Raw genomic sequence first — 18399 nt, 5'->3', positions numbered from 1 at the left:
TTCTTGGGGATGGTTTTGGTCACCAACTCCTGTACCATAATGTTATGAATCTCCATCCATAGTTCTTCAAGGACTCTATCAGATCTAATCCCTTGAATCTGTTTGTCATTTCCACTGTATAATCATAAGGGATTTGATTTAGGCCATACCTGAATGGCCTAGTGGTTTTCCCTAGTTTCTTCAATTTAAGCCTGAATTTTTCAGTAAGGAGTTCATGATCTGAGCCACAGTCAGCTCCCAGTCTTGTTTTTGCCGACTGTATAGAGCTTCTCCATCTTTGGCTGCAAAGAATCTAATTAATCTGATTTTGTATTGATCATCTGGTGATGTCCATGTGTAGAGTCATCTCCTGTGTTGTTGGAAGAGGGTGTTTGCTATGACTAGTGCATTCTCTCGGCAAAACTCTTTTAGCCTTTGCCCTGCTTCATTTTGTACTCCAAGGCCAAACTTGCCTGTTACTCCAGGTATCTCTTGACTTCCTACTTTTCCATTTCAATCCCCTGCAATGAAAAGGACATCTTTTTTGGTGTTAGTTCTAGAAGGTATTATAGGTCATCATAGAACTGTTCAGCTTCTTCCACATTAGTGGTTGGGGCTTAGACTTGGATTACTGTGATGTTGAATGGTTTGCCTTGGAAATGAACCAAGATCATTCTGTCAGTTTTGAGATTGTGCCCGAGTACTGCATTTCAGAGTCTTTTGTTGACAATGAGGGCTACACCAATTTCTAAGGGATTCTTGGCCACAGTAGTGGATATAATGGTCATCTGAATTAAATTCGCCCACTCCAATCCATTTTAGTTCACTGATTCCTAAAATGTTGATGTTCACTCTTGCCATCTCCTGTTTGACCACTTCCAATTTACCTTGATTCATGGACATAACATTCCAGGTTCCTATGCAGTATTGTTCTTTATAGCATTGGACTTTACTTCCATCACCAGTCACACCCACAATTGGGCATTGTTTTCGCTTTCACGGCATCTCTTCATTATTTCTGTAGTTATTTCTCCACTCTTCTCCAGTAGCATATTGGGCACCTACCGACCTGGGGAGTCCCATCTTTCTGTGTCATATCTTTTTGCTTTTCATATTGTTCGTGGGGTTCTCAAGGCAAGAATACTGAAGTGGTTTGCCATTCCTTCTCCAGTGGACCATGTTTTGTCAGAACTCAGTTTAGGTTTTTTATTGGAGATTTTTCTTGTTTCCCAAGGTAAGATTGTATTGCTGTACACTTCCTTCTTAGAATTGCTTTTGCTGTTTCCCATAGGTTTTGGATCTTTATGTTTTCATTGTCATTTGTCACTAGGTATTTTTCAATTTACTCTGATTTCTTCAGTGACTCACTGGGTGTTTCTTAGCATATTGTTTAGCTTTTACAAGTTTGTGTTTCTTACTTTTTTCCTTTTAGTTGATTTCTATCTCATAGCATTATGGTCAGAAAAGATAGTTGATGTGATTTCAGTTTTCGTAAATGTACCAAGCCTTACTTGTGATCAATCCTAGAAAATGTTCATGTACACTTGAGAAGAAAGTGTATTCTGCTGCTTTCAGATGGAATGCTCTATAAATATTAAGTTGATCTATTTTAATGTGTCATGTAAGGTCTGTTTTTCCTGATTGACTTTTGGTCTGGATATTTCCATTGATGAAAGTGGGGTGTTAATGTCCCTAACTATTAGTTTGTTACTGTAGATTTTTCATTTTATGGCTCTCACCTTTAGTACCAGCTTTATATATTGAGCTGCTCCTATATTGGGTGCAAGTATATTTACAGTTGTTTTATCTTCTTGGATTGATCCCTTGATCATTGTATAGTGTCCTTCTTTCTCTCTTAAAACAGTCTGTATGTATTTTAAAATCTATTTTGTTTGATACGAGTATTGACATTGCAGCTTTCTTTTGATTTCTATTTACATGGAATACCTTTTTCAGTCCCCTGACTTTCAGTCTGTGTCTCTAGATTTGAAGTGGGTCTTTTGTAGACAGCTTATGTATGAGTTTGCATCCATTCCACCACTCTGTCTTTTGGATAGAGCATTAAATCAGTTTACATTTAAGGTAATTATTGAAATGTTTTTGTTTTTCTGTCTTTTCTCTTTTGGCCTTGCTGCATGGCTTACAGATCTTAGTTCCCCGACCAGGGATAGAATCCAGGCTGTGGCAGTAAAAGCACCAAATCCTACCCACTCTACTGCCAGGAAACTCCCTTGTTATTGCCAGTGTATTAATTTTTAAATTTGATTTTGTAGGTCTTTTTCCCTGCTTCCTCTTTTTTTCTCTCATGATTTGATGCCTAACTTTAGTGTTGTGTTTGATTTCATTTTTCCTTTTGTGTGTGTGTATTTATTGTTGATTTTCAGTTTGCAGTTACCGTGTTTTGATATAGTAGTCTATAAATGAGATTGTTTTCAGATGCTGGCCTTTTAATTTCAAATGCATTTCCAATATCTTGAGTTTGTACACACCTCTTCTCATGATTGCTGGTTTTCATATCCTATTTCTGTGTGGATGATGTCTTACTTTTACTATATGCATTCTTTACTAGTGAGCTTTTCCATTCTTTTTTTTTGTTTGTTTCTAGTTGTGGCCTTTTTTTTTTTTTTTTGCCTTCCACCTAGAAAAATTTTTTTAGCATTTGTTGCATAGTTTGTCTGGTGGTGTTGTATTCTCTTAACTTTTGCATGACAGCTTTTGATTCCTCCACGAGCTATGAGTTAGAGCCTTGCTGGGAAGGATATCTTGGTTATGGGTTCTTCACTGTAAATATATCATGCCATTCCCTTCTGGTCTGCAGTTTCTGCTGTAAAATCAGCTGATAATCTTTCAGGAATTCCCTTGTACATTATTTTTTGCTTTTAATATTTTTTCTTTAATTTTTGTCAGTTTGATTAACATGTGTCTTGGCATGTTCCTCCTTGTGTTTATCCTGGCGGGGACTCTGTGCACTTCTGGACCTGGGTAACTATTTCCTTTGCCATGTTATGGAAGTTTTCAGCTATTATCTCTTCAAACATTTTCCCAGGTCCTTTATCTCTTCTCCTTCTGACATCCCTTTAATGTGACTGTAGGTGCTTTAAATGCAGTCTCAGAAGTGTCTTAGATTGTTCTCATTTCATTTTTCACTATTCTATTCTGTGGCAGTGATTTCCACCATTCTGTCTTCCCACTCACTCATCTGTTCTCTCATTTATTCTGCTATAAGCATCTGAATGCAGAGTTCCAAAGAATAGCAAGATGAGATAAGAAAGCTTCTTCAGCAATCAATGCAAAGAAATAGAGGAAAACAACAGAATGGGAAAGACTAGAAATCTCTTCAAGAAAATTAGAGATACCAAGGGAACATTTCATGCAAAGATGGGCTCGATAAAGGACAGAAATGGTATGGACCTAACAGAAGCAGAAGATATTAAGAAGTGGCAAGAATACACAGAAGAACTGTACAAAAAAAGATCTTCACAACCAAGATAACCATGATGGTGTGATCACTCACCTAGAGCCAGACATCCTGGAATGTGAAGTCAAGTGGGTCTTAGAAAGCATCACTACAAACAAAGCTAGTGGAGGTGATGGAATTCCAGTTGAGCTGTTTCAAATCCTGAAAGATGATGCTGTGAAAGTGCTGCACTCAGTATGCCAGCAAATTTGGAAAACTCAGCAGTGGCCACAGGACTGGAAAAGGTCAGTTTTCATTCCAATCCCAAAGAAAGGCAATGCTAAAGAATGCTCAAACCACCACACAATTGTACTCATCTCACATGCTAGTAAAGTAATGCTCAAAATTCTCCAAGCCAGGCTTTAGCAATACGTGAACCGTGAACTTCCAGATGTTCAAGCTGGTTTTAGAAAAGGCAGAGGAACCAGAGATCAAATTGCCAACATCCGCTGGATCATCGAAAAAGCAAGAGTTCCAGAAAAACATCTATTTCTGCTTTATTGACTATGCCAAAGCCTTTGACTGTCTGGATCACAATAAACTGTGGAAAATTCTGAAAGAGATGGGAATCCCAGACCACCTGACCTGTCTCTTGAGAAACCTGTATACAGGTCAGGAAGCAACAGTTAGAACTGGACATGGAACAACAGCCTGGTTCCAAATAGGAAAAGGAGTACGTCAAGGCTGTATATTGTCACCCTGCTCATTTAACGTATATGCAGAGTACATCATGAGAAACACTGGGCTGGAAGAAGCACAAGCTGGAATCAAGATTGCCAGGAGAAATATCAGTAACCTCAGATATGCAGATGACACCACCCTTATGGCAGAAAGTGAAGAGGAACTAAAGAGCCTCTTGATGAAAGTGAAAGAGGAGAGTGAAAAACTTGGCTTAAAGCTCAACATTCAGAAAACTAAGATCATGGCATCCGGTCCCATCACTTCATGGGAAATAGATGGGGAAACAGTGTCAGACTTTATTTGGGGGGCTCCAAAATCACTGCAGATGGTGATTGCAGCCATGAAATTAAAAGACACTTACTCCTTGGAAGAAAAGTTATGACCAACCTAGATAGCATGTTGAAAAGCAGAGACATTACTTTGCCAACAAAGGTCCGTCTAGTCAAGGCTATGGTTTTTCCTGTGGTCATGTATGGATGTGAGAGTTGGACTGTGAAGTAAGCTGAGTGCTGAAGAATTGATGCTTTTGAACTGTGGTGTTGGAGAAGACTCTTGAGAGTTCCTTGGACTGCAAGGAGATCCAACCAATCCATTCTGAAGGAGATCAGCCCTAGGATTTCTTTGGAAGGAATGATGCTAAAGCTGAAGCTCCAGTACTTTGGCCACCTCATGCGAAGAGTTGACTCATTGGAAAAGACTCTGATGCTGGCAGGGATTGGCGGCAGGAGGAGAAGGGGACGACAGAGGATGAGATGGCTGGATGGCATCACGGACTCGATGGACATGAGTCTGAGTGAACTCCGGGAATTGGTGATGGACAGGGAGGCCTGGCATGCTGCGATTCATGGGGTCGCAAAGAGTCGGACACGACTGAGCGACTGAACTATACTGAACTGAGTGTGTTTTTCATTTCACTTATTGTAGTTTGTCTCTATTTGTTCTTTAGATATTTTAGGTGTTTATTAAACATTTTTTCTTTCTTCTCAATCTTGGCCTCCATTCTTTTTCCAAGATCTTGGATCATCTTTACTGTCCATACTCTGCATTCTTTTTCAGGTAGATTGCCTGTCTCCACTGAACATAGCTGTTGTTCTGAGATTTTATCTTGTTCCTTCATCTGGGACTTATTCCACTGCTGGTCTCATTTTGTCTGACTTCCTGTGATTGGGATTTCCATTCTGCAAGCTGCAGGGTTGTAGTTCGGTTTTGCTTCTGCTCTCTGTTCCCTTGTGGATGAGGCCATTCTAAGAGGCTTGTGCAGGGAATTCCCTGGTGGTCCAGTCGTTAGGAGTGCGCACTTTTACTGTTGAGTACACGTGTTCAGTTCCTGGTTAGGAAACAGATTCCACAAGCCATACAGCATGGTTAAAAAAGAAAAATTATTTAACAGGCTCATGCAGGCTTCCTGTTAGGAGGGACTGGTTCCTGCCAACTTGTGGGCAGAGCTGATTGTGTCTCTCTTACCGAATCCAAGTTTGCTCTGGTTGCTATGACAGGCCAATTAACCGAGAGATGAGGTGTTGAGGCAAGGAATACAAGTTTCTTTGGAAAGCTGGCAGACTGAGATGACAGACTAGTGTCTCCAAAAAGCCATCATATCAGGGTCTGGATGCCAGGTTCTTTTTATAGAACAGAGATGGGAGAAGGCGAGGAAGTCAAGTTCCATTAATCTTGCAAATATCTCCTGGAATAGCCACCTCGTGGAGAGGATACATTAATTCCTTCCTGTAGCCATCCACAGGTGGACAGGGCCTGGAACAAAGGCATTTTGGTTTAACATTCAGGCAGTGGGGCAGGGTTCCCCAAGGCAGCCCACTGTGTATGGACAGTATCCTTTTTGTGAACAAAAGCCATGGGAAGCAAAGGTTAAAGGAGAAGAAACAGAGCCAGCGTGGAGTCAGTTCTTCCCAGTAACAGTTGTGCACTGTCAATGTCCATTCCACAGTCTTGTAGAAAAGGGGGCCGTGACCATTCTAATTGCTTCCTGTTAAGTCTTGTCCGATAGATGTCTCTGGGAATGTCTGCCATCAGTGCCAGGCTTCCAAATGTTGTTTGTTCCGATATGGGAAGTGTCTACTTTACACCTGTACAGTTAAACAATATTCACAACCTAAAAGTTAAGAGTTATGTTCTTTTCAGTGGGAATTTTGAGGACTTAAGGCCTGAGAGGCAGCCGCTCAGGTAAAGAATTTAGCAACTTTTCTGTGTATGTGAAGATACAAGAGTCAGGGCTCATTGAAATCATTTCCTTGACATGTACCTCAGGTATCTGGGGCCTATAATCCTGTATTCTCATATCCCGAGTTTCCTCAGGACTCAGCATAGCAAGTGGCTGAAGTCTGATGGCTGCTGGATAGGAGATACTCTTCTCCTTCCTGAGTGTCCTAGGGCTCACCAGCTCATGTTGGGCAGGGGGCTGCAATTGCTGATGGCTGATATGGCAGGAAATATTCCATTTCTCAGATCCTCCCCTCTTGGTCAGGAATTTAACCAATATTTGGGAGACAGTTTATGATGAAATTTTGTCCCATGACACTGGGTGGCCCCTCCCACATCAGGCAAAAATACTTAATATGCCACTCCAGGTGCTAATTTTTGGATTCAGTTCAGTTGCTCAGTCGTGTCCAACTCTTTGTGACCCCTTGGACTGCAGCACACCAGGCTTCCCTGTCCATCACCAACTCCCAGAGCTTGCTCAAACTCAACATCTATCGAGTTGGTAGACCCCCATCAATAATTAATGATTCTCTAGATCTAATTATGATCCAGGAGACATTTTCACTTATTGCCTCTTCTCATACCTAGAATGACACTATTACAATTATTTTATGTTATCAATGTAATGTATTTCCTTAAGATGTTTAGCCAGAGAAGTTTCTTTGGAGGCCTGTTTGCACACTTGGTACTGTCATAGACAACTCATCTTATAAATGAGGCAGGATATAAATAATGCAGCGAGTAACATTTACAAAGACATAATGCAGCAGGAAGACACAAAGCACAAACATTTTGGAGACAAGAAACAAAACAATGATTCATGTAACTAGTTGTAATCCAGTTGCAATAATCAGGCAACGGTTAAAAGTAAAAAAAAAGATCAGACATGGAGTCACTTCTTTCCTGTAAGACCTCTAGTGAGCAAGATCATGTGAAGGGGTGTGTTTAGTGGGCACCTGTGGGCTCAGGAAGACTTCATGCAGACCATCTGCTAATGGGTAGGACTGTGTTGCTACCCCATTAGTTGTTTGGTTTGAGGTATCCCAGCATTGGAACCTATAGGCTATTGGGAGGGACCAGGTTTTAGTGAGGAAATGGCGGCTTGCAGCTGGGCTCACACCCATGAATACTCTCCAGAACTACCACCACCGGTGTCTTTGTCCCCACAGTGAGCCATAACCACCCCGTCTCAGCAGGAGATCCTCCAGTATTAGCAGGTAGGTCTAGCCCAGGCTCCTACGAGGTCACTGCTTTTCCCCTGGTCCTGGTGGTCACAAGAGTTTGTGTGTCCCTACTGAGAGTGGAGTTTCTGTTTGCCCCAGTATTGTGGAATTCTTGCAGTCAAATCCCATTGGCCTTCATAGCCAGATGCTCTGGGGGCTCCTACTCCCAATGCCAGACCCCCAGGCCAGGTAGCCTGGTGTAGACCTCCGAACTTTCACTCCTGTGGGAGAACCTCTGTGATACAGGTATTTTCATTTGTGGGTCACCCACCTGGCATGTATGGGATTTGATTTTTTCCATGCTTGTGCTCATCCTACTGTCTCCTTATTGTCTTCTTGTTTGTCTTTGGATATAGAGTATCTTTTTTGGTCAGTTCTAGTGTTTTATTCTCAATGGTTATTCAGCAATTAGTTGTGATTTTGGTGTTTTCATGAGAAGAGATGAGCTCACATCCTTCTACTCTGCCATCTTGTCTCAGCCCTCAATCAGAAATGTTTCATTTTTTATAAATATTTTTATGCCTTCTAGGTTTCATGTTATACTTAAAAAGGTCTCTCCTTACTTAGGTTTTGTGTTTCTTCATTTTGTTGTTTTTAATCCCCCTAATCCTGAAACTTACATGGTTTTAAAAAAAATAGACACATTTAAAGCTCTTACCTATCTGAAATTCTTTTTGGTATAAAGAATGAGCTGAAGATCCAAGTTGGTTCTTTCACAGATGGCTGGCCAGTTGTCCCATACCACTATTGCATTCCCATGCTGTTTTGAAATGCTTGCTTTGTTTTAAATTTCACTATCTAATTAACTGTTTCCTTGGCCAGAGGAATGGATTTTAACTTTACTAAGAGAATTATTTCTCTACCCACCTCTCAGCAAGCTGATACAAAATTCTTTTTTCTCAGGATCCTTTCAAGTATAGCTACCCACCACTTGTAGATGATGATTTCCAAACACCATTGTGTGAAAATGGGCCTATTGCCAGTGAGGATGAAGCTTCAAGTAAAGAAGATATAGAAAGTGATGGCAAAGATACCTTGGAAACAATTTCTAATGAAGAACAAACAACTCTTCCTAAAAAGGTAATTTTAACAAAAAAAATTTGAGAGACAAAAGATGTGATCTCATCTCACCAGCTGGCTATGTGAACTTGGATAATTCACTAAACTTGCTGCCCTTCTATATCTTGAAATGTAAAAAGAGCAAGGATGGCACTAGCTGACTGTTAGTACCACTACATTATATAAAAGGCTGATTCCATGCTTTGTATAAAAACTGGCAAAACACACCTCGAAAGAATCCTTTTATCCAAAAAATGTTTTATCTAAAATAAAAGTAACTTAAAACGTACCCTTGATCTACCCCCTCTTTGTCACTTTTAAAGAGCACTGAGTTGTTATGTTTTTATATCAGGAACTTGATAGAGATATAAATATATTCTATGTAGAAAAGATTTTAAAATACATAAGGGAGGGGAATTCCCTTATGGTGGTCCAGTGGTTAGGATGCAGTGCTCTCACTGCCCAGGGCCCAGGTTTAATCCCTGGTTGGGGAATTAAGATCCCACAAGCTGTGCAGTGTGGCCAAAAAAACTAAAAATAAAAAGACTCTTAAGAGAAAGACCATGTTACATTTTCTAAAGGGGCTTCTTTATATAGTAGGCACTCAAATATAGGTTAATGATCTGATTATTATATCTAAATTATATATTTAACATATAGTAAACCTAGCTTAAAGATTATAATTTGGATCGAGTCACTATAATGCTTACTTTGTGACCTAATGAACTGCCTGTCACTGCCTGTGTGAAACTCAATTTTTTTATCTTTCTTCATATATATATATATGTAATTTGTCTTTAGGGTAACATAATGGAACCTACTTCCAAAGCAGATGAGAATGAAAAAGTTGATTCCAAAATGAAAACTTTCAAGAAACCACTGAGTGTGTTTAAAGGGCCCTTATTACACATCAGGTAATGGCTGAGGATTTTATTAGCTATGCTTTTGTAACATATCTTGATTGTTTAGAGAGAACTGCAAAGTTAAGAAAATTTCTGGACTGTTTTTGAAACTGTGGAAATGTAAAATTAAGGGGTATCTGAAGACTTACCTTGGTTTTCAAACATAGTGGATATTTGTAGCTACCTTTTTATTATTTATTCTGTTGAGTTTGTTTAAAAGGCCTTTATCCCACATTAGGTAATAATGAATACTCCCATATTAACAACAAATCTGAATGACATACATTTTTCTCATTTTATTGATAGTGTTTGACTTGCGTAAGTTTGAGGTTGCCAGAAATGACACTGAAGTAGCCCTTTATTGATTTAACCTTCTAAAACTAAAGCTGAACCAGAAAAATAGGATTTTTTCCAAAGCCAAATTTCAGCACATCTCTATTTTTCTCTCCAGGGTGTTCAATCCAAAATATTTAGTATCATTTCTTTATCATTATGCAGAGACCTTTCTCACTAATGATGCTTTTGGTTGGTAAATCTATATAGCCTTATTTAACAGTGCTTTATCAACTGTCTTTAGTAACGGCCTGCTGTATCATTTTCTATCTCTTTACTTGAAACCTTTCTATATAACTGTTAAAGACTCATGAACAGTAGAGCCAGACATTTTAAAGATCAAATTTGAAATTCTCTAATTGACAAGATTGATTTGTTGACACATATTTTGATTACTGTTATATTTGGATTTATCTTCACCATCTGCATGAGTGTGTGTGTGGCGGGTACAGGGAGGGAAACACACGTGCCTGTTCTCCTTTCCATGGTTTTGTTTTGTCGTTTTCCCTGCTTCAGAATTTTTTTCCTCATTTTCCCCTCTACTAGTTTGCAAACTAGTTTTTTTTCCTCTGGAGGCCTGTCACTACTTTAGTTCCTGGGCTACAGCTATTGAGATATGGCTGGAAGAGCCAGCTAGGGAGAAAGCCAGCTCTGCAATGCCCACCAGAAAATCACAGTGCTTTTCCTCCACAGACCTGGGGACCTAACCAGCCTCTGTCTCCCCAGACCTTTTCATAGTTTTTGTGCTGGGTACTGAGAACAGTTGAAGACAGAAACTTCCTATCTTTTCTGTGGTATATTTCACGTGGGTTTTTAAAGGAAGCCAGCAGTCATGCCAATTTATCTCTTGTCCAAAGCTAGGCACAGCTCTCCAGGGAGAGCTCTTATTTAACAATGTGTGTTCTCTACACAATTCGTGATATAAAATGAGTCTGTTTAAAGATGGAGCTCGAAGTCAAGGGCTATCTGGCAAATTCACCTTTTTATTTAAAAATCATAGTCCTTTGTACTGTTTGGAGAGGCACCTGATGGAATTTAAATTTAGCTCATGTAATTAAATTACACAAACTTTGCTTGAGTCTTTTCATTTTTATTTTAGATCATGGGCTTTACAGTGGCTAATAACAGTAAAAATTGCATTTTGAAGCTTACTGATTTTTTGACCAATTTTCCTGTAGTTCCCACAGCAAATCTTATGTTATTCTCCTTCTATGTTACTTAGAAAAAAACTATATATAGTCAGGAATTATTCTGTTACTTAACTATATCTCTGACTTTTTAAAGTTGGTGTATAGATATGTGCCCCATTCTAATGTTTGTAATTAAGTAAAGTTGAAGTGGCAATTTCTTCTCTGGTTCTTATCTGTCACCTGCCAAAGAGTTTCAGTAAATAAACCTTAAGATGGTGCTGGTTACAGGACTAATTCAGAATCCTCCTAATTCTCCCTTCTGTTCCTGCCTATTTTTCTTTTAGATCTTGGGGGAAACCATAGGACTTTTCAAATAGCATGCATTCATTCAGTCAGTAAGATTAAAATACAAAATGTATTAGGTAATTGTTTTGTAATCTTCTTTGATGAAATCTCTTCATACAAATGAGCATAACCAGATATTTCCCTTCAAGCTGATGATTAGATTTGTCATTTCTTCTGAGCAATACCAATGCCTTATGCTTTTATTACCATGTAGCCCAGCAGAAGAACTGTATTTTGGAAGTACAGACTCAGGAGAGAAGAAAGCTTTGATAGTGCTGACAAATGTAACAAAAAACATAGTGGCATTTAAGGTAAATATCTGAAAGATAATTTATAAGTTATGTGTAGAAATTGAAAGATTGATAATTTTGAGCTTGCATGTTTTTATTTATGATATTTTTAGGCTTGTTAAACTGCCTTTTAGCTCTGAGCTTATCTAAAATGTTCCCTTGAGGTCTGTATCTGTCTATAATATGCAGTAATAGGATACTGTCCAAATTAGTCCCAGGGTTTAATGTTTGTTATTTAAAAAAAAATCCTTTTTTCATTATATGAATAATAAGTAAAAGTGAAAAATAAAGCTATAAAATCAAAAGTGCATTTCCCCCCAAGTGTGGTATATTCTGGAGTATAGTTTATACTGGATACTAACCTGATGCTGAACAGTAAGTATAACAGGACTGAGCCCACCATTGCCCATATGGTAGGTTTTACTTCCTTAAATCATCTACTTTCTGGATGTTCTTTGATTATCTAATGTTTTTCAATTTCGAAACACTGTTGTAACATGTATTCTGATGTATGTTGTGTTTTTGAATATGAAATATCCTGTTAACCACTTGAATTTAATAATTAACAGTTGGGCTCATTTTTTTAATTTAAGAGGAAGGCTCAGTGACAGTTGGACTGATGAATGTTTCTTCCCAATAAATTGAGGTGCTTTTTACCTGTTGATGGGAAAAGATACATTTTAACCACCAAGGTGGTTTTATAGACTTTATTAACTGGTTTTTAAAAGTCATTTTTAAACCATTTCCCCCCAAAGAGCATGAAAGTTATTGTGACTGTCTTTATAAACAGGTGAGAACAACTGCTCCAGAAAAGTACAGAGTCAAGCCCAGCAATAGCAGTTGTGACCCTGGTGCATCAGTTGATATAGCTGTGTCTCCCCATGGCGGTGAGTTGTCACCTGAGTGGCCACAACAGGCTATTTATGGGGGACCTAGGGCTGGGTGATGAGTCAGCAGAGCTCAACTGGAATCTCGAAACTGGACTTTCAGCAAGTCACCTCACCATACTCCGGCCAACTGTAAAACGAGATGGTTGAATGAGTCTCATTTAAAAAATTGAACAACTAAACTTGTTGAAACTAATGCCAGCTGAAATTGAATTTCAAACCACAAAAGTCCTCATCTTTATGGGAGAGCCGCCTATTATACAATAGTTCATATTATTATTTTTCCTTAGTGTTGTTTTCTAGAACAATGCCTAAGCCACATGCCCAACCCTTTGTAAAGGTTCCTGTTTATGTATTAACTTGCCCTTTTGGAATGCAGGTTTAACAGTCTCTGCCCAAGACCGTTTTCTGGTAATGGCTGCAGAAATGGAACAGACATCTGGCACAGGTCCAGCAGAATTAACTCAGTTCTGGAAGGAAGTTCCTAGAAACAAAGTGATGGAGCACAGGTACGCTTTTTGACTCATAAGCTCTCAAACTGTGATGGGAAAAATCCCAAAGAGGGATGTGCCTACCTGGGCTAGGCAGGCATTCCTTCCTTCTTGCACTTGGCAGACACTAGGCTTACACTGTGGGCCCCAACTGCTGAAAGGCTCTAGGGTGCCCAGGCGAATGGGACCTGGAGTGGCTCTAGGATTGCTAATACCAGAGACTTGCTGGCAGGCCAGTGCAAGATTCTGGATGTGTCAAAACTACAAGCACAGGAATTTCTCTTCCAGCAGTAAATCTTTGTAGGAATGCTCCCTTTATATACCAGAATGTTTGCTGCAGCATTGTTTGTACTAGTGGAGAATGAAAAAGAGCCTAAATGATCATCAGGAAAGTAACAGCAAAATGCATTCAAGAACAGCCACACTAAGGAGTACTCCGCAGCCATTCAAAAGAGTGTACTACGTCTATTTGTTCTGATACAGGAAAAAGACATCTGATATAGTATTAGGAAAAGAAAAGAACCTACTCACAGAAAAATATGTATGACAGTTATCCTATTTAAGAGGAGAAAACCCTGACTGTATAGGCGTATTACACATGTACATCTGTGCATGCATGGAAGTCATGTACATCTTAAAAAGATGTATAGGTAAGAGAAGGGTGGTTATGGGTCCTTTTTTTTCCCCCAGTGTGCCCAGTTTTGCCCCCCAAGGGACAGTTGTTGGTCATAACTGGACAGTGGGATGCTGTGGGCATCTAGCAGGTAGACACCAGGGATGCTACTCAGTGTACCCCTCTGCACAGGGTATACCCCCCCCCCCCCCCCCCCGCCGCCACCGCTGAAGAATGGTGCAGCCCAGAATGTATTGAGGAAGCTCAGTTGAGGACAGTTAAGATGGCTACTCTGATGGCGTTTGAGTAGGACATGAAGGAAATGAGAAAGCCACATAGATAACTGGGACAAGAGCTTTCCAGGTAGAGAGAACCACAAATGAAAAAGCTGTGTTCCTGGCCTGTGTGAGGAACAGTAAAGTCATTGGAGCCTAAATCAAGTAAGGTGGGTAGCAGGGAGCCCAATCATTCCCATAGTGAGAACTGCTGACTCTAAGAGGAGAAACCATTACCTGGTGCTGAGCAGAGCCACGAGGTAAGTGACTTACGTAAAGGATTACTCTGGGAGGCTGTGTAGAAAATAGACTGTGGGCAGACAGAATATTGACACTTCAATAGAACCTCCTATATGCTAGTACTGGTGTAAGTGTGTTACTCATATTTATTCAGTTAGTTAGTAGGACAACGCTGCGTGCATGCTTGGTCACTTCTGTCGTGTCCAACTCTTTGTGACCCCATGGACTATAGCCCGCCAGCCTCCTCCATCCATGGGATTCTCCAGGAAAGAATACTGGAGTGGGTTGCCATTTCCTTCTCCATAGGGTCTTCCTGACCCAGGATCGAACCCGTGTCTCTTAATGTCTCCTACACTGGCAAGTGGGTTCTTAACCACTAGCGCCACCTGGGAAAGTTAGCTATAGGTAATTATTTTTCTCTATAGATGAGAAGCTAGAAGTCTATTAATGGCTGTGGTTGATTTTAATCTACAAAAAAAGAGGTTATGTAACACATAATGACTGGAACAGAATGTGAGAGGACCCATACTAAGAAAGAATGTTGGAGAGGAAGCAGGGCCCAGAGGAGGAGCTTGGTCACCATTGTAAAACCACAGGGAGAACATTGACCTGATGTGAAATGCCTTGGACGAGATTATCATTTTCAGGTCATTCATAGGTAAGAGAACAAGAAAAATAAGAAAGGGTCTAGAAAGACAAGCTGTATTTCCGCTAGGCTAGGTCTGACTTTTCCCCAGTGAAACAGGGTAAAAGTTACACTTAGCCCTAGCCTAGAGGAATATTTAGTGGCCAAACAAAGGAGGACAATACAGGGAGTCAGGAGGGAAACCAGTAAGTGAGCTGCGCCTTCAAAACCCAGGTTAGAGTTATGTTTTATGAAGGAGCAAACTGCTACCAGTGTCTGTCAAAGATGACATGTGAGTGGTGGCCACTGCTGATGACATCATAGAGGTCACTGATGACCTCACAAGGATCAGTTTAGTTGGCAGGAGTCAACTGCCCAAGAAACATAAGTAAAGAGTCTCCTGAAGGTTTGGCTTATTTAGGCGGGACCAGGGTCATCTTTAGAACGAAGAATGTGTTGTGTTTGGGGTTTTTAGTGGGAGCTGTTTGAGTACTGTTTAAAACCATGGTAAGAACAATTTCAGAAGGAGAAGCTGACCTTACAAGGTAAATCACTGACCATGAAATTCCTGAGAAAGAAGGAACAAAACCTAAAACCCAGATAGAGGTCAGCCTTAAGTCAAGAGGGAGAAAGGAACACAGATCCTAGATAAGGCTCGTGCTGGTTGTGACGTGTTTTTAAATGGAGTATTTAGATATTTAAATTTCAAGTTATATTACAAGAGGGCCTACTTTTGAAGTGCTTATGAAACCATACCTTAAAATTACCATTTTTTTTTCCTAGTCTTGTTACATATGAGTTGTTTTGTTGTCTTATTTTGTAAATCAGTTCCTAATGGCTTGCTGTTCTATAACTGTCAAAAGAGAATCCATCACTTACAGAAACAGGGAGACTTGGTGGTTTAGTACTGAAGGCCAGGTGAGAGCACTGCTTCCCATGAAGAAAGGGTGGTTTCCTTCAGATCCTTAGATTGGGTGAATTCTATTGAATACCTTATATAAAAGAAAACTTCTCATAGGTTATTGAGGACTGTGTATAATTGTGTTCTTTGTGCAATAAAGCTAGAAGATGTAGGAAAGGAAAAATAATTTCTCCTCTACCCTTCTAAGTTCTTGGCTAAGACCCACTGTATAAAAGACAGATGCACAGGAGAGAAACAGAAGTTTTATAACATGGACACCTTCTATAAATGCGGGAGAAACCTAGGAAAACTAAGTTACTCACCCAAATGGTGCAGGCCATCACCACCTCCAGCTGAAGACCAAAGAAAGCCAGTTCTGAGATGCTGTCAGGGAAAGCACAGTAAACATGGGTAAGTAAGGTTATTGTGCCAATTGAGGCAAGTTCCTCTCTTCTTGAGGTCCCCAAAGTATCCTTAGGTTCCTGAGCTTGCCAAGGAAGTGACTTTCCTTACTCCCCTAGTAAGGCTGTCTGAAAACAAGGTACCAGGTGAGTTTTTTCCCCAAGTGTCTCTAGTTCCTTACAGCCATCTGCTCATACCTGTCTTTATGCATTTCATTTTCAATATGACATTTGAGTCATAAACCTTGATAATATAACCATGTTTCCAATTGTGTCCTGTTACAAGGGGAACAGATTCTCGTTGAACTTACGCAAATAACTGTGTCACTGTGAAAATGAGAATATCACTAAGTGTTTCCAGATTTTGGAGGGATCAGGTATAGAAAAACATTCTCAGTTCTGCTTACAAAGGTATAATTTACCAAATTGCAGTAAATCACAGATACCTTAAGAGAAAAAGTTTTCCTTAAATCTGGAGAAACAGAACATTGTATTTCTAACCAAAAGTCATAAAAATTATAATCATTTTCATCAGCTTCATTCAATTCCATGTTATTAATTTTTGCTCTGCTTGAGTCCAGTTTTTCCATTAGTTCTGGAAATTCCTATCCAGTTCAGTTTTATAGTCTTGAAGTTATCAGAAACCTGAATCCTACAGTATTTGTTAGAGTCCTTTTTGTGACTCTCTTTGAAGATGAAACATGTATCTCTACAAATACAATCAAGAAGCCTTAGTATTCTTATTTGACAATGTGTCTCACGTAATTGGGGGTGTCCCTGGTGGCTCGAATGGTAAAGAATCTGTCTGCAATGCGGAAGACGTGGGTTTGATTCCTGGGTCAGAAAGAGCCCCTGGAGAAGGAAACGGTAACCCACTCTTGCCTGGGAAATCCCATGGAGAGAGGGGCCTGGCGGGCTACAATCCATGGGATCACAAACAGTCGGATAGGACTGAGCAACTAACACTTTCACTCACATAATTTAATCTATCAAATAAGCCTAAGTGGTTTAATATATTTTTATAATGAGAGAAAACACATCTTTCCACAGAGGCCCTGTGGAAAATCCCAAAGTTAGTTAGAGGTCAAAAAGATTTCATTTAGAATTTGATGTGGGGAAGTTTGTCAAAAATATCAAAAGGTTTGGACACTTGACTAAATAGAATCATAAATTATTATGGAACAATATTTACATATCCAATTAACCAAAGTGACAGTTAAATTTTGAAGGCAAATACAGATGGTCACATAGTTGTGACCAAAACTTAGCTCTTAATCTTTAAAAGACTGTTTGCTAAAGTAATCAAAGACCTGATGATAGATAACTAGAAACACAGGAGATCATTTTAATACAATCAAATCTTTAATTTCTAGGCAGATTACTTAGGGTAAAGAAAAACCTTTCACAATCTCCTGGTGGGGGCAAACCAGTAGTCTAATAAAACTGTCCTTTAACCAATAAATGAAAGAAAATTTTGTTTTATGTAATTACACTATTAAGCTTATTTTTAAAACCCTTAAAACAAATTTATTCAATTTTAGCGCTCTTGACTATACAAGGTAACATTTTCTCTTCCTCTCTCTTCCCAGCCTTCTATATGCCTTTAGTTTGTCCTTTATTCTCCTACTTTCTATTCTGAAATAACTAGCTTTACTTTAGGATATAATTACTTTCACTTCTCTTAGTCAAAAATATCCCAACTCTTGCATATGGAGTTATTATACTTATTTCTAGTATTATAATTTTCATAACTCTTAGAAACTAATTTCTAGTGAATACAAACAAGCACTTGCAGTCTGTTACACCAGCATTCTTTAAACTGGCAAATTTATGAATACAGTTCATCCTTTCTAGAAACAGATGTTTCCTCCTAGAATAGTTTTTTAACATGGCACAAGATATGACTATGTCTTACGTATCCAAATATCTTTCATTCTGTACTAAGAAGCCCAAAGTAGATAAACCTGTGTTTAGTAATGTTTCAGTATTTTATCTTATTTGGAAATGACCTAGACATTCAATTAATTCCCTATCATTTAACTTAGCAAAACTCTAAACTCTCAAGCAATGAAAGATATTTAGAAAACTATTTTTAAGAAATATAAAACATCCTCAGTGCTGAAAAGCTCACCTACAAACTTTTATCCCTGTGACTTGTTAGGTCAAGTGATTTAGATAGAATTGTTCAGTCTACTCATAAAAACATCGAGGCACAGTGTCAGCCGTCACCCCAAGGTGTTTTTCTTGCTGACAGATTTTGTAACAGAGCTAACATGAGCTTATTTGAGTAGTAAGTCCAGGTAGAATAAAAGTTGCATCTCTTGTTGTATTCATCTTGATGACTCTGAAG

The 18399-nt window shown here is 39.2% G+C and overlaps 1 protein-coding gene across 2 annotated transcripts in view; it reads left to right on the top strand.

Annotated features, from left to right (window-relative positions):
- MOSPD2 (motile sperm domain containing 2) overlaps positions 1–18399 on the top strand; it is an 89045-nt gene that overhangs the window by 64286 nt on the left and 6360 nt on the right. For both annotated transcript variants that reach the window (XM_040266601.1, XM_040266600.1), the window contains exons 9-13: positions 8461–8637; positions 9418–9530; positions 11541–11637; positions 12407–12503; positions 12883–13012. In XM_040266601.1, the coding sequence (XP_040122535.1) occupies positions 8461–8637; positions 9418–9530; positions 11541–11637; positions 12407–12503; positions 12883–13012 (614 nt within the window). The remainder of the gene's footprint in view (positions 1–8460; positions 8638–9417; positions 9531–11540; positions 11638–12406; positions 12504–12882; positions 13013–18399) is intronic.

The sequence above is a fragment of the Oryx dammah genome, unplaced genomic scaffold (assembly GCF_014754425.2).
Source record: "Oryx dammah isolate SB20612 unplaced genomic scaffold, SCBI_Odam_1.1 HiC_scaffold_23, whole genome shotgun sequence".
Classification (NCBI taxonomy): Eukaryota; Metazoa; Chordata; class Mammalia; order Artiodactyla; family Bovidae; genus Oryx; species Oryx dammah.
Note: the sequence above shows the minus strand (reverse complement) of the source record. Positions and strands in the feature narration are given on the sequence as shown.